The sequence below is a fragment of the Carya illinoinensis genome, chromosome 3, assembly GCF_018687715.1.
Source record: "Carya illinoinensis cultivar Pawnee chromosome 3, C.illinoinensisPawnee_v1, whole genome shotgun sequence".
NCBI classification, from domain to species: Eukaryota; Viridiplantae; Streptophyta; class Magnoliopsida; order Fagales; family Juglandaceae; genus Carya; species Carya illinoinensis.
Window position 1 is genome coordinate 5,778,797 of NC_056754.1, and position 24,665 is coordinate 5,803,461.

At 34.1% G+C, this 24,665-nt stretch overlaps 3 protein-coding genes across 4 annotated transcripts; 1 reads left to right on the plus strand and 2 right to left on the minus strand.

The window, feature by feature from the left end:
- Positions 1-5,163: 5,163 nt before the first annotated feature.
- LOC122302823 lies at positions 5,164-11,223 on the plus strand. The gene is made up of 6 exons (XM_043114256.1): positions 5,164-5,556; positions 5,887-6,067; positions 6,216-6,283; positions 6,434-8,227; positions 9,795-9,906; positions 10,108-11,223. Exons 2-6 carry the CDS (start codon positions 5,908-5,910, stop codon positions 10,842-10,844), a joined length of 2,871 nt encoding a protein of 956 aa, XP_042970190.1. The 5' UTR covers positions 5,164-5,556; positions 5,887-5,907; the 3' UTR covers positions 10,845-11,223.
- A 100-nt stretch (positions 11,224-11,323) lies between these two features.
- LOC122302824 lies at positions 11,324-12,377 on the minus strand. Its single transcript, XM_043114257.1, has one exon. It carries the CDS (start codon positions 12,315-12,317, stop codon positions 11,610-11,612), a length of 708 nt encoding a protein of 235 aa, XP_042970191.1. The 5' UTR covers positions 12,318-12,377; the 3' UTR covers positions 11,324-11,609.
- Positions 12,378-14,978: 2,601 nt separating this feature from the next.
- On the minus strand, positions 14,979-16,504 carry LOC122303230 (zinc finger protein 6-like). Of its 2 annotated transcripts, none has more exons than XM_043114896.1 (2): positions 16,200-16,504; positions 14,979-15,906 (listed from the first exon to the last, which is right to left on the minus strand). In XM_043114896.1, exon 2 carries the CDS (start codon positions 15,792-15,794, stop codon positions 15,129-15,131), a length of 666 nt encoding a protein of 221 aa, XP_042970830.1. In that variant the 5' UTR covers positions 15,795-15,906; positions 16,200-16,504; the 3' UTR covers positions 14,979-15,128. The 2 variants fall into 2 exon arrangements, with proteins under 2 accessions (XP_042970830.1, XP_042970829.1); XM_043114895.1 differs by having other exon boundaries at positions 14,979-15,957.
- Between the last annotated feature and the right edge of the window lie 8,161 nt (positions 16,505-24,665).

Genomic DNA, 24,665 nt, shown 5'->3' on the forward strand with positions numbered 1-24,665 from the left:
TTCATGTACTTTTACAAGCCGGCCTCCCTCATGGGTATTGGGTAGCTGAGAAGAGTAGTAGTAGTACTCGTGTTTTCTGTTTTATGCTGTAATTGGTTTCTAAAATTGGAAGCACTCAATTACGCCAAATATATATATAATTACAGTAAGTATATATATATATATACATACAAAATCAAGGGCGAGGAAATAATTGGCCCGGTATCGAGATTGCATTCTGAAATATTTAAAAGGAAGCAGATATATTAATATTACAAGTCACATGACCTGGATCACATTAACGTACATGACAGGCAACCATTGCTTTCATGCCGCCATGGTTGTCTCCTTTGTGGTGTTTGTTTGCACATGGCGATCGCGAGTACACACACACACACAGACCTTGATCATTTTGGTTCCCTTTTCTGTATGCATGTGATGATCTGAAATGTTGCTACAATTTTGCATACTACTTACTACTTAATTGATCTGAAAATCATGGATTGTAAGGAAGCTAAGTCGGGTTATTTGGTTACACAAAATCAAACTATCTTATCTCATCTCATCTTATATAATTATTACAAATTTCTTAAAGTCTTACGTAAAATATAATAAACAATTCAACTTTTTCGAATTCTAAACCAAAACTAATATTAAAAAATTATATTATAACAATATTTTATTCAACTTTTAACAAAACATCTCATCTCATCTCATCTGAACTGCATAACTAAATGAAAGAGGATGCATACATTAATATCTTTTTCTAATCCATTATTTTAAATTTCAATTAAGCAATTTTTATTGGTGTGCTAATTTCCTGGAGAGAGAGAGAGAGAAGAAGAAGATGAAGAAGGAGAAATTTACCCATTAAGTACTTTTGATTAATGTTTGATAGAGCAATCGTAAATTAATGTTAATTGGCTTGTTTCTATGGTGAGAATTACATATTTAATTGGGAGTTAATTGGGAGGGGTAGGGCTTTGGAAGACTTCCCGATCGATCGTATCAACGGCCTAAAGGATGATGCGTTTTCATGAAAGGCGTCTAGATCAATTAAAGATAATGGAATCGACACTTTTTGAAGACTTTATAGATCATCAGCTTTTATGTGGGGATATAACATAAAGTAGGACATATAATTACGATATGCTTGCTCTTTCGGTTGAAGGGAGGACATGCCCATCGCCAATCATTATACCAGTTTAGCTAAGCAATGTTGTTGGTCATGAGTCTCGACTGATCTCCCCCACCCACTGTTATTCTCTCTCTTTTTCATCCTCTTCCTATATATCCACTTCGAAATTTTGCAGTACTGGCAAATCCAAGAATTTATTTACCTTCAGGCGAATGAAATTCTTGTAACTATATTAATAATACTAAGTACTATAAGTAGGACTCCTACCATTTTATTTTATCGGCATTATTTCGGGTATCTTTAATTCCCTTCTAAAAATTAAACAGTGAAAAAGGATATCAGAAAAGATCGATCGATGTTATATATGGAGAAACTTCAAAAGCTACTTTTGCCGGTGGAGAACTCACATCATCTTTTTCTGAGCTGAAAGACACAGACAAGAAGATAAAAAGGCCGGCCTTCGCTTTTGGACATGCACCACATACGTACATGATGACTCATATATACGTCCGAGTGATCACTTATGTAAACAAGTTAAGAGTAGAGGCCATTCTAATTTCCATAGCCAGTCTGTCGAAAATTCTAGTCTGCTAGCCAGGGAAGTTATTTACATGGGCCCTCGCTCGCTCACACAAAATTAATACTCGTCTGGTACGATTCACCGACTGTCCTACGTACTCATCAACTACTACTTCAATTTGTTTTGTCACATTCTTACAAACTGTTTCTTCTTTTATTTGTCGAAATGGCATCCACACATGATGTTTCCCATCTTAATTACCCTATAGTCACTAAAAGAAAAACAGACAATTACGACCAATTTATAGTAACGAAAAGAATATTAACAACGAAAAGAGTATTCTTTTCGTTGCTATAAATTAGTTATAATTATCTGTTTTTCTTGTAGTGAGTTGTTGGTTCTGCTACACCTCCATTTAATACCTCGAAATTAATATCGATCCATGCATGCCCAATAAGAGGCTCCTGAGGGCTTTGAGTACTGCAGGGTCGATCAGAGAGATGCTCTTGCATGTTTACATATATAAAATCCGCATGATGATCGGATTTCTTTACTCCTTTTTTTATGGAAAGGTTATTAATGAATACCCTGTTCATATACGTCGACGTCTGTTCCATTCTCGTTTTCTTGGGAATTCTCTACTAATTTCGGCACACTCATATTTGAAATTTGAAAATTCTAAATTAAGACCATTTATTAATGTAATTTTATAAAAAATTTAAATAATAATAAAATTTTTGAGTTAAAATAAAATGAAATAGTTTATAAAAAAATGTATACGTGTTTGAATAGTAAAATAAGATGATCAGATAGTTTTTAATTTTTAAGATTTGAAAAATGTGGATCCTAATATTTTAATTTTTAGCTAAATTGTGCACTCTTCAATACTATTCATACATTTTTTTTACACATTGTTCATTATCAGATTTTAGTATTTATTACTGTTTACACGTTATTTATTGTCATATTTTACTGTTTATTTGTTATTTATTTAAGTTGGTATTTTTAAAATTTAATAATAAAATATAATATATTTAGATAGGAAAAAGTATAGTAAGGTACACTCAGTATCCAAACCGTGCATTAGTTGTTATCGTACCCTTCATTTCATACTATTTGTGTGCATACACTCGGGTATTTTGGAAGCGTTCATTTTGTTCAGAGGAAAAATGCAATAACTTGTGTTTTGATCTCTTGCAAGCCCAGAAAATGGTAAAATTTGCAGATTAATTTATCCACATATATACCTTATCCCAAATGCTAAGGACGCGACATGCAGTTTTATTGAATAAATCTTGGAAACTATATATATATATCTAGAGTTACGATCACTTGCCTAATACCATCATGAAAACAACAAGTCATGTGCAAAGCAAACATATCAGGCATCGTGCATTTGGTAATTGGCAAGTAGATTTGACAAAGATATACATCGGTTTCTGCTGTCAATTTGACTTTCAGTAACCCGTCCTAAATTTGATAGGGAACATGTTTTTTCGGGTTTGTTTTTCTTGGTACTTTTTATTTTTAGAAAAAATCTACACAACCTCCCAACACTCCAACATCCCAATTTTTTTCAATTTTTTAATATTTTTTTGAATTTATTTTTTTAAAATTAATTTAATTATTTTATTCATTATTTCTTTATTTTTACTCCACACAACCAACCACTCTTATTATCATTACTATTTTAGAAACAAAATGCTTTATTAGTAAAGATATTATATAAAATAAAATTTATAAATTACTTGTTTAATATAATAAATTAGATTGTAAAGTAAATTTATTTATTATTGTAGCATTTGTTTTTGGAATTATTCCGAAAAATGCAACTGAGTTTGAGGCTCAGATTGGTTACACAAAACTAAAAATCTCATCTCAATTCATTATTATATTTTTTAAAAATTTTCATATAAAATATTTTTTTTAAATTTCCATACAAAATATAATAAATAATTTAAATTTTTCAAATTTCAATATAAAATTAATATTAAAAAATTAGATTATAATAATATTTTATTTATTACTATTTAAAATATCTCAACTTATCTTATCTTATCTTATCTGTATAATTAAATGGGCTTAATAATTAGGTTTTAGGTTGGCTTGTTTTCTTGATATATTAAACTTGATGAAAAAAATAATCTTTTATTAATTTTATATTATTTTAATTCCTTTAGGTTTTCATATTTTATTTCTTGTTTATAGTGAATCTTGTCCTCCTAAGCATACCCCATGTGCGAAAAAAACAACCAATCTGGATGTGTAATAAGTATAGTTTCTAAAACATCGATCTTTTTCTTTAGTTTGTGGTTTATTGTATTTTATTTTATACAAAGACAAAAAGGGTATAGTTGGGTCAAAATTGTTTGGTCTTCACCGTCCTTTAAAGGCACTGCTTGGTCCAACTCTCCCTGCTGTCAATGTAGAAAAGAAAGGTCCTCCTTTAACCTTAATAAGGACAACATTTACCTCGATTTGTCACTTGTCAGCGCCTTGCCTTGCTGGCTTATACATTATCACGTGTGACTTTTAAGCATAACACTACCTTTGGTTAGTTAACCTCTTACTTTCCTCCATTTTTTAATACCGCTGCTACAACTAGAAGCTTTACAGGAAGAAAGACAGGAAAGGAGGAGTAGGATGTATAGTCAATTATTTTGAGGGAGAGAGGAGTTCGAAACGCCATTCCCGTGATCTGAATTCCACCTTAGTTAATAGTACAAAACCCAGGTTTCCACAGAGAGAAAAACACTGCAACACAAGTTTTTTGTACTTTTCAATGAGACTGATTAAAGGAAAGGGGTCTGATTCTTGAACCAAAATTGTCTTCAGAGTAACAGTTTTGAGTCAAAACAATGTGCTATGGAGCACAGCATCTGTACAGATAAAGCCATCTTAGAAGAAGATTCGAAGTGAGCTTATGGGGGACATCTGCTTGGAACAGCTGACATTGCAACCTCTACTGTCCAAAACAGATGCATTTCAACAACTTCTTGAAATTTGTGAATCGTTTTGTGTAATCTAATACATATCAATCACACCATTATCTTTAGTTTTATTAAAATAATGAATCTAAGATTAATAGATAAAGACATGTATCGATTATTATGAGTGCGATTGCATGAATACATGTACGTGACCTCGTAAGCCTAAAAGGATTTTACTTTTTGAAAGTAGACGCTCCCTAAAGCGCGAGAAAAATATAGCAGACAGACGTAGACACAACGGCATTTCTCTTCAGTTTAGACACCAAACTCGGATTTTGTCCCTAATTAAGATTTAAATACATATAAAATAATAGCATCAAATTATTTATTGAGTTTTGTTGAGTTTTGTTAAATACAAACACAGTCATATACTAATCTGTATATTAATACTGATTTATTCCTACTTAAAATTTAAATTAACATTATTTTTAATAAAATTTATTTTTTTGACCTATCACATCATATTAATACATAATTATATTTACAATTATATTTTTTCTTATTTATTTACTTCACCGTGGGTGTTGACCAATCCTCCGGTGCGCGTGCGGTGCCCTCTCTGTCGTTGCTAGGCTCTCCTTATCCTACGCACACCTCTCTCTCTCTCTCTCACACACTGACTTCGGACTACTAGACTCTTGGCTCTTTGGCTCAAAGCCTCGAGCTTCTTCAATCTACAGGGCTTTGCGAAGATACGTCTAAATCATGTATCGGATTCCATTCTTCTGTAATTCGTCATCCTTTCACTTTCTAGATCGTCGACAATCTTTGTTTCTCTCTCCCTCTGAGTTTTGTTCTGCGGATAGCTTTTTCGACTCTGGTCGTTGTTGCGTGCAGCGATGTAGACAGAGCTACTACCAGTGACCGCTCTCTCTGCCTCTCTCGCTCTCTCTACCGTTCTCTGCGCGCGCGTCTCTGCTTCGGGGAGAGTGCGTCGTCTCTTTGCTGGCTCCTTAAGCGTTGCTTTCCTGATTCAGCTTTATTTGCTTTGTTGCTTGCGTTTAGCATCGTTATTTTCATTATTTCTGTACGGCTGATTCCTGTTTTAGGATTTCTGCTCTCGCTGCCTCAGCTCTGGATTCCTAGACTCATTTGGAACTTTAATGCTGTTTCTTCAGAGACAGTGAGAAACGTTGTTGGGTTTCAGTGATTTTCTTTTTTTACGACAATGCAGGATCCAGCTTGAGAAATTTGGGGGCGTTTGTGGGTTTTTTGGGTGTTTATGAGTGTTTGAGGAGGGTTTGTGTCTTGTCCATCAGGGTTTATTAATTGTCGAAGAAATGAATGAGAATCCGGGGAAAGCGTCGTCGTGTTTGGCCATTACTACAGAGAAGCGGACGCATAGGCCTGGTGGTTGTGTTGGGATTTTCTTTCAGCTTTTTGATTGGAACCGGAGGTTCGCCAAGAAAAAGCTCTTCTCCAGGAAGCTGCTTCCACCAGGTCACTCTTTTATCCACCGAACAAACCTCATATTGCTTCATTATTTCTCGCTTCATCCTTCTCCTTCACTCTCTGCTAGCAAACATTCATACAAATTTTCCATTTGATTATAAAAAGAAAGCTTTTTTTTTTTTTTTGGATGCATTAGTTCGTGCAAAACAAGCTTCTAAGAAGTTTAAAGGGGATGAGAAGATGCCCATTTCCAAGCTCCATTTGGTATGCATTTTTCTTTGTAGAAATGTGTTGTAGCTATTCGTGTTGTCGTCTTTTGCGTATTTTATTTTTGTTCTGCCTCGTTTCTACTTGTAAAGTAAAGCTTTACTTTTTCTTTTGTAATTGGGTATTCTGGTTATGTTTGAATGCTAGATTGCTGATGAAAACAGTGGGGGTTTCCCAAATGTGAAGAAAAATGGGAATCGTAGGGTAGATTTCGATAAAAAGCATGAAATGCGGGCTCCGGGTTTGGTTGCTAGGCTAATGGGTCTTGAATCCATGCCAGCTGTGCATCGAGATAGGCCTAAGAAACCCTCATTCACCGATAGTTATGTTAATGGAGAGGAGAAAGTTATGGCTAGTCCCAGTAGGTTTGATAAGGGGGAGTTGAATTTGGGGAAGGGAGGTACCAAGCAGGAATCAAGACCTCAGAAGCTTCAAAAGACTGGGCCGTTTGAGGGACGGGCAGTGACTAGGTTTGGAGCTGAGGCATTACAAATTAAGAGTGTTTTGTCAAGGTCAAGAAAGCACCATAATCATCACCCAAAGCTTGCTTCTCCGTTGAAGGGTCCTAGGATTTCCTCTGGGAGGAATGTGTCTCGAAGCTCTAGGTTAATTGGAGCTGCTACTAGGATTTTGGAACCAGGCCTGCAAGCTACCAGCAGAGCGAAATGCACTCTTTCTTATTCAAGTTCTGTGCATCATTCTCCCACAGATGAGATTGAGACAGAGAGAATGAGCTTTATGTCACTGGATTCATCGAAGCAATCTAATTATAATGCGGGCTCAGCCCAGCATTTGATGGGGCAGGCATCTTGTAAAAATTGTGGTAATTTGGTGGCCTATGAACCAAACGTTGGGGAAAATCCATCTGCTTTTTTTGCTTCAAATTTTGTCAATGCCTCTACTCGGGACTCAGGATGGAGTAAACCAAGGGCACCAGAATCCTCCCATGAGCAAGAAAGAGAGGTGGCTTTTCATAGAAGCAAGGACCAGGATGTTCCTCTTGCTGCTAAATCAAAGGAAAGTTTACGAATCCATTATGAACCAATTGCAGAAAGACTGCCTCTATCTCAAGAGGGTCAACGACAATTGCATTTATCGAGCCAAACATGCAAGCCTAAAAAAGATGAATCATCTTCTGTAGTTTTCAAGCACATGATGCAAACAGAGGATCGTATGTTGCTAGGGAGGGACAGGATTCCGCCTAGGGCTAAAGTAAGTAATCTACAGGGCCAAAGAGTCTCATCAGCTGGAAATACTGTTGCTGCGACCAAAGATTTTGTTGCTTTGAACCGAAGTCTAACTGGTCGAACTAGGCTGAAGCTGCCTACCAAGGTAGACAATTCCAGGCTTGACGCAGGAAAGAAGGCTTGTAATGGAAGGGATGGTTCCTTGCCACAATTAAGAACTCCAGTGCGGAAAAGGAGAACTATAAATTTCAGTGGGCAAACTGAAAGCCCAGGTTTTGTCAGTTCGACGATTGCGAAAGGGAGAAATATTTGCACTGATGCTTCGACTGGAAAAAGCATGAGGCTTAATGCTCACTCCATGAACCAAAACGGTGTCAGTAGTAGATTAACAGGTCAGGGAGATGAAGAGAGAACCAATGGAAACAAGGAAACTGATATTATTTCTTTTACTTTCAATTCCCCTGTAAGGCACAAGACTGTAGTTCCAACCAAAATGGAAGAGAGAATAAGAATAAGACATGAAGATGAAAGTCTATCTTTTCAAAAGGCATTGCCATTGAGAAGAGATGCTTTAGGGATCCTTCTAGAACAAAAATTGAAGGAATTAACTTGTCAAGAAGATAATGAATTGACAAAGGGTGCTCCAGCGAAGACATCTTCTGCTATGATTCTCCAGGAGTTAATATCTGCCATGACAGCAGGGCAGCCTTGCTTTCAAGATGGTCATATTTTCAATAATGATATAGCTTTCGAGGTACTTGCATTGCTACCATCTTTTCCAACTTTGGTTTCTGCACTTATACCACAGACACTCTTAACTGTTATAGCTATGAAAAATTCTACTCATCATCCCCACACTACACGCCACGTGATTTTTTAATTTTTTTTTCCCCTTACCAAATGTGTGGTGTATTGATGAGTAGAAGAACTCAATTGGTTTAGGAGGAATAAAACAAAAAAATATTAAAAAATAAATAAAATTAAGTGTCGTGTGTGGGATGATGAGTAACAAAGCTCTATAGCTATTCTACCCACACACCCATAATGAAAAAATGCATTATTATTTTAGCTGGAATTGTTACTACCATATTTGGCTTTTATGTTAATGTATGCATGAAGAGATACCATTAGAACACTTGTTTCAACCTGAATGCCTAAAAAAATCTCCTTTGTTTGAAACTCTTCTGTTTGAATCATTACAGTAATAATGTATCAGCGGTAAAATTATTTTTTACTAAAAACAGTGTATTTATTATTATGGCAAAAAATGCGAGTATTTTGTAATTATAGTAGCAGAGTTCACTTTCAACTTGTCTATTAAATCTTTATTTATATGTAATATTTATTCTAATTGTCATGTATCTGTGACTGTACCTAATCATACTCTGTATGAAAGGTTGTTATTTGCAGTAGGAGACGGCATTAGTTGGTGCTCCGACTTTCTTATTAGAATTGAGGATAAAGATTAGTCGTATTTGTTTGTATTGCATTGAATTCTTTACATCATGCCAATTTCATTAAAATCATGGGCAAAGATTAGTGTGCGTTATCCAGTATTTCAAATTCCTGGTGGTTGCATTTTTATGCAATTGAATGGGTTTTAAATTGAAAACCTTTTAATCTATAAAAAGGATTTGCAGGTGGGGACATCTGAAAATAAAATCGGTAAGTAATATTGATTACAATGGTTTGAGTAAATAAAATTCTTGGATTGTTAGAACTTTTGGGAGGTTTGTGAGAACTATTAACTGATTCCACCAGGATGCAACGTTAAAACTGGACACCTATTAGTATGTGTAGCTGGATGCCAGTGCTTCCTCAATCATTTGGGAACATGTATGTGGATACGATTCCCATGTTGATTCCCTACAAAATTCCAAAAAGGAAGATCACACGTTTTCCTTAACATCCCATAGCCTAATTTATGATTTTAACAAAGATCATCATTATGATAATTTTCTCTGAGCAATATATCTTTTACAGTAAGATGAAAGGAGTCACATGTCAAAAATAGGTTAGCATGGAGCATGAAAGAAGCATAGCACAAGTGTCAGGGACATATCTGAAATTAAATATCGAATTTGGACCAGACTGGAAAATGCTAACAATTAGTTTTTATTTGTTCCTTTCTTCAGCTAGGTTTTCCTTGCTGATTAGGAAGATTTTGATATGTTTGTATGATTGTTTAACAGCTTGCTTTCAAGTCCAACTATTATTGATTGTTTTATTTATGCTCTTGGATCTTCTGCTATTGTTGAGCGAATAGTGTTTTAGCAATCATTTATTCCTAACAAGTGCAGTTCTCTTGTTACTTTCTTCAGACTAAAGCAGAGATGGAAGGATTAGTTGGAAGTTCATGTCAGATTCATCATCTTAGCCCTGGATCTGTTCTTGAAGCTTCATTCTCTTCTAGTAGTTTGGATGAAAGCCCAGGTAAAAAAAAAGAGAGAGAGAGAAGACAAAAGAAAGTCAAATTACATTCTAGAGAATGTTGAACAAATGTCTTTTTAAATCTGCTTCAGGTTGACTGATTTCTGGAATAAATAGTTAAAATGCATCCTTTTCTTTCCTATAAATATGGTTTCAATTTCTTCCTGTTTCAGTGTTCTTATTTTCTGTCTCCAATCGTTGCAGTTCCAGGGCATAGGTTGTGCCCCAACTCCATGGATTATTCCTATAATCAGTTACAACCACGGGAATTCGACACTGATCTTTTGGATTCGGCAACCTCATCTGATAAAGAGAGGACAGATTGTGGGATGGTCGCTGATTTTGTCAGAAATGTCACCAAAATATTAGATACCATGAATCTTACTGGGGACGGGCTGATGGGAATTACGGTCTCTCAAGCGAAGGAGGTAATCTTAAATTCTGAACTCTTATTTGGAGGTGCAAGCCCACATACCTTAGATGGAATGAAAGGCTTTCTTGTTAGTCCCTGTCTCCTTGATGAACTGGAATCTTTTGCTCGTGCTGCGTGGACAAATTACATTGGCTTTATTGGTTTGGAGGACACCAAAGAGGGAAATTACCTTCGGAGACTTCTTTTTGACATGGTCATAGAATGTTTAGACTCAAAATATGGTCGATACTGCAATTCTGGATTCAAGACATGGTCTAGATTGCCATTATGCATGAGTAGGGATAAGTTGATTTTAGATGTTGCAGAGGAGGTTAGGAGGTGGACTGATTTGGTTGGGATGATCCCAGACGAGATAATAGAATGGGAGATGGGTCATTCCTTGGGGAAATGGACGGATTTTCATATCGAAGTATTTGAGACTGGTGCCCAAATCGATGGGGACATACTTCAGTTTTTGGTTGAGGAAATTGTGATGGACCTGTTGGATGGCAGGTCAGGTCCCTTCTGAATTTCATATAGGCCCTACAATTTTTTGAGTTCTTTCCATTGGGTAATGTGACTCACCAAAACTTCTCTATATGTTAAGTGAAGCAAGAGCTTGTTAATTGTTGTACAAATTAATCAATGACATTTATTGAAGCTGCCTACTGGATTGAAGATTAGCACTGTACCTATACCTGCCTTCTTGAATCTAACTTGTCTCGAAATAGTCAGTCTGTAATGTTTCTTTTTTTTTTTTTGGTCTGTGGTAATCAAGTATTTATTATGAGGTGAAAATCCCCTCTGTCAAGAAGCATGCTTGTCTGGATTGTTGGCTGTTTGTACTTATTGTTTGTCTGACCATTGTTCGTTGTTCAGTCAAAAGGATCTCCTTTGTTGTTCAGTTATGGTTCCTTTTGCAATGATTAACCAGGTTTCGCTGGTTCTGTTTGTTTTGCGTATATTAAAAAATTCACAAGGTTTAGGATCTTCTTCCTGACTAGGTACTGAGAAAGAAAACACAGGCGATAAATCCCATTACGTAAGAACAGAAGTCCGTGGGACCTCCTTTTAGTATATTACAATCATGATCTCAGTCACGTCTGGAGCTTTGCACTCTTATGAAGCAATAGAGCGAAAAAATAGAAATAAATTCATCTTCAGCCTGTCGAGAAAGTAGTGGAAGATTACTCTAAAAAACTCCCGGCGAAACAAACCCAATTTAACAAAATAAGGAAGGAAAGAATGAATGACGTATCCTATATAAAAATTAAAACCTCCAACTGCACCAGATTCAAAACTGTCTGTACCCCAAAACGGTCTTAGCCACCCCTCTACTGCTCCTCCCTCTCCTGTTTTCTCCATTAATGGCATTCGCGGCGGTCGAGGACAGCCCCTTGAATTCCTCAACACTAGCATAGCTCTTCCTTGCCATTAATCCACCAGCACCACCACCCCTCTTTTCCCCTGCACTTGCCGACTTACTCCCTCTCGAGTTCGACAAAACGCCGTTTACTTTGGACCAGTTCTTTGATGGTGGCGTCATCTCGAGCACTGACGGAAGTGTCGTCACTGGCTTCCGGTTCTCTTTCCGTAATGCCGCTGAGAAATCCGGTACCGACTGCGCAAGAATGGAGGAGGACCCTTTAGGCCTAGAGACCAAATTCGCTTGAAATTTGACCTGTTTCTTCGGAGGGGTTAGCTTTGGCTCATACTGTTCCGGTTCTTGTTGCTTTCTTTGATTCATTCTTAGCTTTGCCTCTCGCAGCTCAGCGTATGCTCGATATCTTGGGCCTCTCTCCATGATAAAGCCCTCCGTAATGAGCCTAAGAGGGACGGGTTGATTGGAGATTGAATTCTGAGAGCGGATAAGTGATATGGGGTCGAGGGCGTGGAAGAGAGATTGGAGCATTGGATTTTCTTGATAGGTTTGAGGCAGGGAGCCGTTGGTCTCTGCCATTGTTGATGAATTTGAGGTTTGGCTCTGTTTGGGGCGGAGCATCGACTGATTAATAGCTTTTGTAGTTTCTTCGAGCTTCGGTACTTTTTCCAATTAAAAATTTGATTTTGCAACGGTCTAATAGACCCAGTAAATAGTAAGGAGAGAGAGAGAGAGAAGTCAGTGGGTCAGTGGGTCTTCAAGCTGACCACAACGTTATAATTGAGGCTATTTTCGAAATAAAAAAGGTCCGAATCACATTGGATTCCATGGCAACCGTCTGATATATCGGATATTCATGATGGATGTCTAAGATCCATCCAACTTTATAGGATCCACTAGGAATAGAATTCTTCCAGTTTGGGCATTTGCAAGGGAGGAAATATCTACAGAACCTCCATGGGAGGGGGCATATGTTGCGTAGTGCATTGCCTCCCACCCGGAAAACATTGAGGTCTCGTCTTAAGGACATTTTTGTTGCTAAACAAAGTCGGCGAGCAAAACCGACGTGCGCACAATGGACTGCAACAAACAATGTAGGTTAGGTGGAAAAGGGGAGTTGAATTAAATGTGAAATGTTGCAACAAAATTGTTACAGATCTCTATGGTTCGTAGTGTGAGGAAGATAACAAGAAGCTTCATCTATTGGCTCAAACAAGAGAAGCACCCAACTGAACAAGCATGTGATGGTATGGACGGGTAGATACCTCTCTTCAATCACCTTCACCTGTCAGATCATACTTTGTAATACTTATATTTCTATCTCCAAATTAAACCTATTGATGCTTGGGCTAAATCCATAAAGTACTGAGTACTCGGTCTTGACAGCCTCGACTCCTCATTCCGGTACTGCATCAATCTGTCCACAAACAGCTACCACCAATTAAATTTATTTGCTAATGCTAACTCAAGAAAAAATTCACAGGCATATACGCCATGACACGACCGTAGTCTGCATGTGCCAGCTCTGTACCAATACAATCTTTACAAGTTCATGGTTCTCGGGGGATTTTCAACCAGAATGATAATATGTGATACGATTCGTAAACCCAACACGAACATAATATTAAATTATCAGATTTAGATTTGATGCTAACGTGTTTGGATCAAAACAGGTTGACCCGTTAAGACACGATTTATAAATAGATCAATAATTAGTCAACCTACTTAACCCTAAATCAACTTGTTTGGATTTTATTTCAAACTTAGAATTTTATTATTGTTGAGTTATAGCATTGGTATTTCTCATTAAGCTTATGTTTTTATTATTGAGATTATAATTTTAGGCTCATACTCATATTTGTTATTATAGGTTTTGTAATACTGATTTTATTATATGTTAGAATTTGAAAAATATTGATATTTTTCGTTAGTAAGTAGTCTTATTTTTTTAAGATATTGTGTCTACTAATAAATATAAATTTTAATTTTAATATAAAATTATGTTAATAATGTCAAATGGATTAGGTGTGGTAGTTCAACTAAAACGGGTTTAAATGAGTCATATTTTGTTTACATATTTCTAATTAATTATTAAATGAATCAAAATGGATGTCACGACATGACCAGTTATCTAAATGGGTTGAGTTACGATTTGAAAGTTTGATACGTTAAGCTTAACGGATTGGATTTAAGTTGACTTATTTAGTTGAATATTCATGACTTAATACTACACGAACATGACTTGAAAACACGATTTGTTATCTCTAATTTTTAATACCCGTAAACTTGAAAAATCTTGAATTTTGAATCAAGATATATAAATCTCTTCGAATTAAGAAAATATTTTTTAGATTTGCAAGTGATTGTACATAAGGGACCAACCTATATATGTGCGTGCGTGCACGCGCTTTCTTAAAGATATGTTGTTCCCAAATTATTTCCAAGTCAATATGATATTTTCACTGTTCTCATGCTTGGTGTATGCTTGTTTCAAGTTATTGCGGGATAGCAATTACCCTATCACTAAATTTAGGTCAATGTTTTATAATTAAAGATACAAAAATAAATAAAAATAAATAAATAACTCCTTTATGCTTTCATTTCTTCCATGCCGAACCACTAGAATGAATGGGCCAAGCCTTTGTTTCTGTTTGTTAAATTGAGATAGCATTAGAGGAAATTAAGCATCCTCTCATTTTTCTTGGTGATTATTAACCACAATCGTTGGCCGGAATGCCCAAATCATGATATGTATTTGCAATTGCTTTGCACAAAAGGAAGTGTCATTTACCCATCACATCCAACCCAAAATTGAACCACCTTGTATGTACGAATTAATTGGGAGATACTAACTTATCTTGGAAGTTAGGTCCGATCAACTTTCGAAGCAACGTCGAGTAGAAAAAGACGAGAAACAAGAAAAACATTAAAATTTCTTCGAAATGATCCAACCAACACCCAAGTAAGGATACTATTCTGTACCATCTTCATTAAACAAATAGGTCATATGTATATGTCTTCTACTTCTGATGAAGACGAGACAGACCACTACAAAATTGGAAAAAGTAGAAGGAAAAGGAGTTAAAGTCACACTTGAAATCCAGACGACAATGCAGATGGTAATTTCTGCCCAAACTCGTGAATTTTGTGACAACATAAATTAGCATGTATCGTGTGTACGTAGTTTCTAAGAAAAATAGACAAGCATCGATTTCAGAGAACAAAATGAAATCCTCTCTTATGGCCCCAAAAAAAAAAAAAAAAAAAAAGTCGGGGGGAGGTAAACAAAAGAAAGTGGTAAATAAATTTTCTTTTTTTGTTCTTTTCTGCGTAGGATGTACATGAAATTGCTTCACTCTTGTAAGTTGGAAAATTGAAAATTCACATGCCCAGGTCTCCTAACCTCTAAGGTGGGCTTGGCTCAAACCCAAATCATGGTCCAGTAGGCCCAAGACCGAGTTGCAAATTCAGGCCCAAACTCTTATCAAAGTGAGAACCTCCACCGTCTCTGGCGAACCCACTCCCAGGGACAAGTCCGGCATGGTTGCCGACGCCATGAGAGAAAACTGCCATCATGGACTCCTCAACTTCCCCGGCATAGAAACGCCTTCCAGGCATCGAGGTCGCCCCAGAATGATACACGCCACCGCTTGGCAGGGCATAAGGAGTTGCTGTACCTGCATGAGACATGAGAAACCACGAAGGGGCCTGTGGCGGCGTCCCCGCCGCTGGACCAAGGAGGTGTGCTGGTGGCGTGAACGCTGATATCATTGGGTTTTTCCGAAGGTGTGAGGCGGCGGCCATCTGGTTTCGACTTGCTTGCATTTGTGCCCGCTTTAGTAGCTGTCTTTCTTTCTTGTGGGCGTTTTGATGGCCCCCCAATGCCTGTGAATTGGCGAACTCGCGGCAACAGTATTGACACTCGTATTTTCTGCCTTCGGTGGATTGGAAAATTTCAGATTCGTGTGACCCAGATGGGGATTTGCTAGAATCCGAGTCGTTTTCTTCAGAAACGTTCTGAATGTTGAAGCCAAAGAGCTTCAGAGGTGTGGTGGTCGTGGTGGTATTTGGTTTTGTAAGATAATCAATCTCAGCCATGAGAATGAAAGAGAGACAGATCAGAGAGATCACTGCAACTCCCAGAGATCAGACGATCAGATCAGTGGGCTGAAAATTGGTGGTCTTGGTACAGCCTGCATGTGGGATCTAGCTAGATATATAGGATAAAAAAAAAGTTTGGATGCTGTATTAATTAGAGAGTCTAATCATTAGAGGGATGGACAGAAGAAGAGGAACAAGAAAAGAGAAAGTGTTAATTAGTTGCGAAAAACCCGAGGAAAAGAAATTAGCACCTAACATCAGGAACTACCCAGAACAAGAAAACTAGGATGGATCATGGATTATACTTATAGTAGCACCCTTTAAATAATTATGAGTGATGCTCTGAACTCTGAAGTACATGATTAAAATGCATGAGTGTTGGTATAAGTTTCAGAAACATACCTCTATTTACTTTATAGAACGCCTAGGGGTCTTTCTCCAACTCAAACTGTTGACAGTATATCATTTTCCAAAGCTAAGGTTGTACTAGCATGCTATACCTCAAAATGATTTGGCACGTACGTACGTATGATTTACATAGTAAGTTTGTTTCAAATCCAACAACATCTGTCTCCCACAAAGTTTTTTTGCATGACCCACATGTCATAACCAACATGTGTGTTGCCTATCCAACATTAGATCGCATCACCTCCAAGTGGTGGTTCAGAAAAAAACTGAACCCTAACATTATTAATTTCGTGGAAAACTTGTTTTATAAGAGGTTGCTGCACGTCAAACTGCGTCAGAGGAAGAAGGTGCGATGGCTTTGAAGTGATCAGGTGGTACGTGGGTCCACCATGACGTATCATGCTACCTTGATTATCTTAAGCATGTTTGCGTGATTGACGTTGAGTTCCTCTTTGTTTATTAGAGGAAAATCTCTTCGAATCTTACTGACTACCATGATTTGGGTTCAAAAGTCTTTACTTTTATAACAAAGCTTCACATGCTTATTCACACGCTTTATATGCATGTATATTTCTTCCTCGTGCGCGTGGAAGATTCAGCAATTCACAATATGGAAACAGACACGAAACATGTATGGTCATTTTCATTTCATGATCTGAACTTAAGGTCATCACCATACTTCTAAACTTGTCGAATCTTGTCTAAGCCTTGATTCAAACATTGACGATTCATATATGGTTTCTAATTTTCCGCCTACCTTTTATTATAGATATTTGGTATACATTTCTCCTACTTCTTGCTAACCAAACAACTAGTCCGACCTAGATCACCAAGCTGATACATATAGGCATAGTTAAAGCGATTGATGCTGATGCTCAAGCGGGAACTCTGGCCAGGTCCGATATTGTGAATCCTACTCCAACCTTACCCGACAAGCACTTGATTTGAACAGCTCTCACTCTTAAAGCATTCATATTGATTTATGCATATGTAAAATCACATATTTTAAAAATCCAATTTGCTATACAAGTAAAACTTTCACATTGACTTATCCAAATTTGAGACAAAATAATAATAAAATATTATCATTTTATTATTTATTTTACTTTTTTTAAGAGTTTGCAATTTCCATGTATTGGATTAATACATGTAATTAGCACCTAAAGAAATTCTATTAGCACCCAATACATGTACTCAAAACCTGTGAGAGAGAGGTGCACGGGTTTGATATTCAAATATATAAAATATTTGAGTAAAATATTTTTTGAGAGTGAATAAGTAAAATATGTAAAGGTAAAATATGTAAAAAGAGAGTGGGAGGAGAGAGAAAGAATGAGTAAAATATGTTTTAGAGAGTGAATAGTAGATATTCAAACATGTAAATATACTGTTTATAATTATACAAATATTTGAAGATGCATAATCTAGTGTAGATAGATTTAGGCTCATATTATACAAATATAACTTTGCATATGCATAGACCAATATAGATACTCTAATAGAGCATATATGCAACTTTGAGTAAACAGGCAAGGATCGAGAGTTTAATTAATGAATAATTATATATATAAGTTCTAAATGCACAAATCTCGTCTAATCTTTTTATAAAAAATGTGTTCACTATATAAAAGTTTGAAAGACTTATTTTTAGATCTACTTTTTCACAAAAAAACCTGCATATGCGTTTTAAGATTGTCTCTAATATTATTCGTAATTAAGTAGTGACCGATGAACATGAGGTAAAACATGCCTCGAAGTTTTAGGCCCCCGTGTCTAAGTACTTGTCTTATCTTCAAATTAAGAACTAAGAGCATCTTCATCCCATTCCTCATTTTCATCTCTATAATTTAACTCAAAATCACATTTTCTTAAATTTTTTCCTAAATTTAATTCATCTTTCAAAAACCTCCTACATCTCATTCCCCATCCCTATCTCTATTCTATTAAATAATATTTTTCTATTCTTTTTTTATTATTTTTTTCTTTCACTTCTATTTACAAATTTAACTACTTAATATTTTTTCTTATTTTTTGAACTATTACTCTAGTGAATATTTTAAACAAAAATTTAAATTATTTTTTTGTGAATATGATAATATTTTTAAAATTAATTTTTATATATTTTCTTAATTAATTAAATTATTTTTAAAATTATTATTTAAAACTATAATAAATATGAGTATGAGAGAAAGTGTAGATGATTAGAAAATTATTTATTTTATATATTAGAATAAAATATTGATAAAAATGATTTAGGGAATGAATAGTGAGTCCTCAAATATAGAGACTTACTGTTTATTCCCTAAACATTTTCTCTAAAATGGGGATCCGGATGTAGGGGGTATTTTGATCAAAATCCCATAATAAACTCTAAATTATGGGGAATACAGTGTTTTGAAGAACTGGATGAAGATGCTCTAATTGATCAAACTATTATGCTAACAGGGCTGTAGGACCCGGTCCCGATCAGTTGATCTTGGCCCCATATATATAGTCAAGGACGACTGCAAGTCGAACATTAGGTGGAGGGCAATACAATTCTACAAAGAAAATGAGGCACATGGAGGGTATCCCTCCATGCATGAAAACACATGTGATCAGTGGAGTGAGCCCCACCATCTATTGCATGCTATGAAGCACAATCTATATATCTTTCTCTATCTCTTCCGGCCTGGCCGGTATAAGTTAATCAGAAACTGTTTCTTGACAACAATGAAGTGAGCTCCTTTTGTCATTTCATGTGTGTTTCCCACCTAATAATAATAATAATAATAAATCCCCTAACAGCCATTCTTCATGCTTTCTCAAGCAAGCAGATGATTGAGGTAACGCAGCTGTTAATAATGGTTAAAAGATTTCCAGAATCTCCGAACATGGCCCACTTGGTTGTGCTTTATTATTACGAAGAGATATATATATATATATATATATAAAGGAACATTTGAATAAAATGAACATATATATATACATGCATGCATGTACACAGTTATTATAATTTTTGCGCATGATATAAATAAATATATATATATATATATATTAAGGCAGCATTGCTTTCATGAACGTACACATGATGATCCAACTGCGACTACTATAATACAGCTTTAACACATGATACGACTAATTTTTTTCTCTAATTAATTGTTTTCACAATGATTTTAAATACACTACAAAAAAAATTATTTATTTGTGATCAATTATTTTTTGTGAAAATAATTATTTTTTATTAAAATAAATCTATTTTCATTGTAAATAATTATTCTCGTCGTAAATAATTCGTCATAAATATTTTTTTTTCTTATAGTGATAAAAGAAAACGAAACTCTACGAAGGTTTAGAGTCGATATATATATATATAATATGCATGGCACTTAAACGGATGATCGGCTCTTATTGTATTATATATTCTATAAAAAATACGAGCTATCTGGGTGTAATAATATTAGGATCGACAGAGAAGATCGAAAACTCATAGCTAGTAGTCCAAATGGTTTTAACCTACTTCAATTAATAGTTGAGGTTGGCCGGACTTCTAGATAATTGAAACCCTCAATCTCTCACACTCTCAGTATACTCTCTCTAGTTCACCTAATATTTAGGCATGCATATTAATATTATAGTCAAGTTGTTTTTTTTTTAAGTGCCAAGTCCGTGGCCGGCAACTCGGCCTTGATATTATTGTTCCCGACCCACAAAATTAATTTGGTCGGAACATAACCTTGGAACGCCATTGATCTCATATTTTTCTTTTTCCAACCAGCAGTCACCCTTATATATATATATATATATATACACACACATATATATACCTGCTGGTATATGAACTTTAATCAAGAAAAATTTGCATTGGTTAATTTGGCAATATATCTTGCATAATTAGAAAGATCAAAAGCTTCTTCCTAATTCACACGAATAATATATAGCTACCCCATGCATGAATATCGATCTGTATTCATAACTTTTTCATAGGAATTAATAAGAAATGACCAATTCTCCTTCAAAATGGTTATTATAGTCTAGGTTTTATATATCTTGCAGCTCATATATACTCATGCAATGTAATGTTCTCATAACCACTTTTGTCCTGAGAATATATGACCTAATGATTGGTCAACAGCTAGTTATAATACAGAAACTAGGCCAGCAATATAATATCACGAGAAAACTACTAAAAGAGTCAATTAATGGGCTACCTAAACATGATAAAAACTCTTGATACAAGAAAATTTGCATGATCGATGATCTATTATATTATACAATGGCACAAAACAGCCCTAGCCTGGATTACATTCTAGAATATTAATATGCATGCATGCGTCATTGGTAATCGCTTTAGATCAAGCATATATAGATTTATAAAAATGCCCTTGAAGCAGCTAGCTAGCTAGGTCTAGATCATTAGATCAAACAGTCAGCGAACAAATGACGGAACAACAAATTTAATTAATAGGTAATTAATTGCTAATATATATATATATATATATATAAAGTGGGACATGACTCGGGGCGGCTTCGAATATTCAATAAGACGAGTAATGCGAAGTCGGATCATTTGCAATCAATGCACATGTTGCTGATCTTTCAGCATGCCGTTTGTCCCGCACGTACTCCAATCTTAGATGAACTGTCTTGGAAATTTGAAGGTTACGTACGTACTTGTCTTTGAAGAATTCATGAGTAGATGCATTCGTCTTGACATGCATGAAATGATTAAATTAACGAGCTGTTTGTACAAAAGGACTGGGGTTTTCTTTTCTTTTTAGTCTTTTATATATGTACCCAGATCAATATGAAGTAGTTTCTAGCAAGGATTTGGTCGTGTGTCGATGGTGAAACTTAACTAAAACAGGAGATATATATATATATATATATATAGGTCAACAACAAGTGGAATATCACCAAGTACTGCATGCTTCCAAAATATATAACACGACGAATTAAGAAGTAGATCATAAATCAAAGAAAAAATAATAATAATAATAATAAGATAGACAAATTGGAGAGAAACATGTACACAAATTTGGGGAACAGATTATGCTCTAAGGGCTACGTGATCTTCTCTATATTTATTCAAACATTTTCTCATTTGATTTGGGTTTTAAGACATGAGACCTTCATATTTACCAAGTGCCAAGTATAGCATAAGATCGAGACAATCTAATATATGAAAGCAGGCACTTTATAAATCAATGGAGGAGATCGTGGAATCAGTCTCATTGATTTCTCCAATATTTACATCAAGAATACCCTTTAAATTTGGACCTTTTGAAGTACAATACCATATATATTGATACTGTTTCAAACGATTCTCTTAAATGATTCTCTTATTCATTGAGGCCGTGCAGAGCTGGCCCAAAATGTTCGGCTGGATGGACCCTTCTCTACGGTCTCGGTCTGATATTAAACAATGAAAAAACATTAATGGTAGGCCGTGGACTTCATCATTGATTCAATGAGGCTGTGTTTGATTGTTGAATTAGATTTAAATTATTTTAAATTAATTATTGATATAATTTATTATTTTTTTAATTTTTAATAAAAAATAAAATCTGTCTCAACTTATTTTATATATTTTAAGAAAAAATTTAGTTACAAGTATAATTACGCATTAATATGTATATTAATCTAATGTAATTAGTCAAAAAGTAATACTAATTTAAATTTTGAATATGAAAGAATCAATATTGGTACGTAAATTAGTACACGACTTTATTTATACGTGATAAAACTTATATTTTTAAACTTAAATTTTAAAGACATCAATCTAAAAAAATTAAATACATATTAATGATATATATAAAATACCACTATTTACAATTCAGTTCAAATATATCCAGAGGGAGGTAGTAATGAGGATTATCGAGGGAAACCGTTTGATGTGGTTGTGTTGACCTTGATCCTCGTGTGTGTGTGATGACAAGATGACAAAGACGAGGGTCCAATATTATACCTTGTTCGATCAAAACCATGTGGTCATTATGGACTGGAGCCGGCCAGTTCCCTTCCCTTTAATGTTTTTTGTGGACCCTTAGACCACCGAAACATTACAAGTGTAACGGGTTTAGTTTTATATATATTTTTTAGAATTAAATCGGTATATATATATATATATATATATATATATCAATTTTGAAATTTTACAAATTGATATTGAACTGATTTATTGTTAAAATCAAAACTTTTAATTTTTCAGTTTTGATTTGGTTTGATTCTATTTTTTCGGTTTTACAAATTATCTATATTAGTAATAATATGCATGATACTTACATATACTAAATTATTAGTCTATTTATATTATAGTATAAATATATTATTTTCTAATAATTAACATACTAGTATAATATTAAATTTAACTATAATCTATATAAGTTTTAGACTTTTTATACAAGTATATATGAACAAATGTATAAAAATGTATTTATAAAAAGAATATATATTGTAATTTATTATGTCAAAAATGTATCCTTGATATATATATATAACTTAATATTAATATTTATGATTAATATTAAAATTTTGTATTATAAGATTAAAATTTATATGTTAAATCAAATGTTATATTAAAAGCTATAAGATTATTTTTATGTTATATTATATTAATTTTATATTATATGATTAATAAAATTGAATAATAAGAATAAAATTTCAATTATTTTAATTAGTAATTTAGCATTGAATATACATTATATAATATAAAAATTTTTAAATATATATACCAATCTGATTTGGTTTGAACTGATTTTAATCGATATTGTATCAGTTTATGATCGGTTTTCATTTGTAAGAACGGGTACCGTATTATATCACTTAAAAATCAGATTGAAATCATCAGTTCAGCCTAGTTCAACTGAATTTTTATTTTTTATTTTTTAAATACCCTTATAAACAAGAAAGGGAGAAAAGAACTGGCTCCCAAAGTCACGACTCACAAAACCTCGTAGCAATTCGTCAATATTCACATGATTTTGGGTAAAAGAAAGATTTTAGGACTAATTAAATGCAAGTGGTAATGGGAAATGATAAAAATTTAAAATGTGAATATAAGTAAAGGTTTTTATAAGTTTTGTCTTTCTTTTATTGGCGTGCCCAATTTCAGTCATAATAATGCATACGTGACACCTAAGATTTGATGTGTCTTTCATGAATCTGGATAAGATTTACTTACTAACTTCTCATTCTCATTCATTAGGCAGACAGACAGAGAGAGAGAGAGAGAGGGCTTTTCAGGTATAGTCATTTTGATATTATCCTTTAGGATATGAATTTCTCATCTTCAAATCATGATCATAGAATAATCCAAAAATATGATATAAACTTTATATTTTTTAATAGTAGTCCTCATTTTTATCTAAAAAGAGTATGCAAAACTACACAATATATTTCACGACTACAAATATAATTTTTATATTATTTTATTAATCATAATTCTATTTGTAAAGAAGTAATCTAATAAGAAATTAAGAAAATACGGAAAGATAGAAGAAAACACTTGTGTGATAATGGTCTAAATTATCAATATAGAAGATAAATGGCATTACACATTATCAAATACTGGGAGTTTATACATTTAGATATTGTCGTTGATAATTTAAGATATATATTATAAGAGAAATGATATTCGATAAGTTCTATCAATAAAATGTACTCATTTTTTATTTTGAAAAATTTTATTTGCAATTCTAAGTAAGAAATTACGTGTGTAGTTTTATTGATAAATGAGAGTAAAAGAGGAAAAAAAATATCATTTTAGAAATAATATTACTGTAATTTTAAATTTTTTCAAAAAAGAATATTAAAAAGATACATAAAAATACTTTAAAAAATAAAAAAGAAAAAAATTACACTGTCGGTACGGACTATCAGTGGCTCTAGCATGCACCACCCCATATTATAAAATCATCATATACACATTATACAGCACAGAAGTGTGGATCCTTAGATATACAATTTACCGAAGTTAAACTTTGAGTCCAAGTCTTATTGGAATTATCTCATAATTGAATATTAGATCAGACATATATTCTAATAATATATATATACATATAAAGTATTCATCAATGTGCATTATAATCCCATAGAAACTAGTGAATTTGAAACTTTCATGTAATCATACTTTTAGGAAATCTAATTTTACTTTATAAGTAGCTAACAATAGACTAAATAACACAATAGTTTAGTTTTTTAAAGAAAAAATCAATTTATTATCTAATTTTTTATTATTTTATAAGAGTAATGCTACATACAGTCATTTTTACGTACTCCCTGCGCACTCCACTGATATGATTGGCTGGATTAATTTTTTTTAATACACAACTAATCATATCACTAGAGTGTACAAAGGAGTCCGTAAAAATGATTGCACATAGAATTTTTTATTTTATAATATGATATTGAATAATAAATTTATAAATAAAAATAAAAAAATAATCCCTAATTACCTATTATCACATTATAAAATAATAA

Bases quoted from the DNA above. Each gene is read 5' to 3' on its own strand.
- LOC122302823 (XM_043114256.1), top strand. From the start codon at position 5,908: ATGAATGAGAATCCGGGGAAAGCGTCGTCGTGTTTGGCCATTACTACA. The intron at 8,228-9,794 runs GTACTTGCATTG...TACTTTCTTCAG, and splicing joins ATAATGATATAGCTTTCGAG to ACTAAAGCAGAGATGGAAGG. The intron at 9,907-10,107 runs GTAAAAAAAAAG...CAATCGTTGCAG, and splicing joins TAGTTTGGATGAAAGCCCAG to TTCCAGGGCATAGGTTGTGC.
- LOC122302824 (XM_043114257.1), bottom strand. From the start codon at position 12,317: ATGCTCCGCCCCAAACAGAGCCAAACCTCAAATTCATCAACAATGGCA.
- LOC122303230 (XM_043114896.1), bottom strand. From the start codon at position 15,794: ATGGCTGAGATTGATTATCTTACAAAACCAAATACCACCACGACCACC.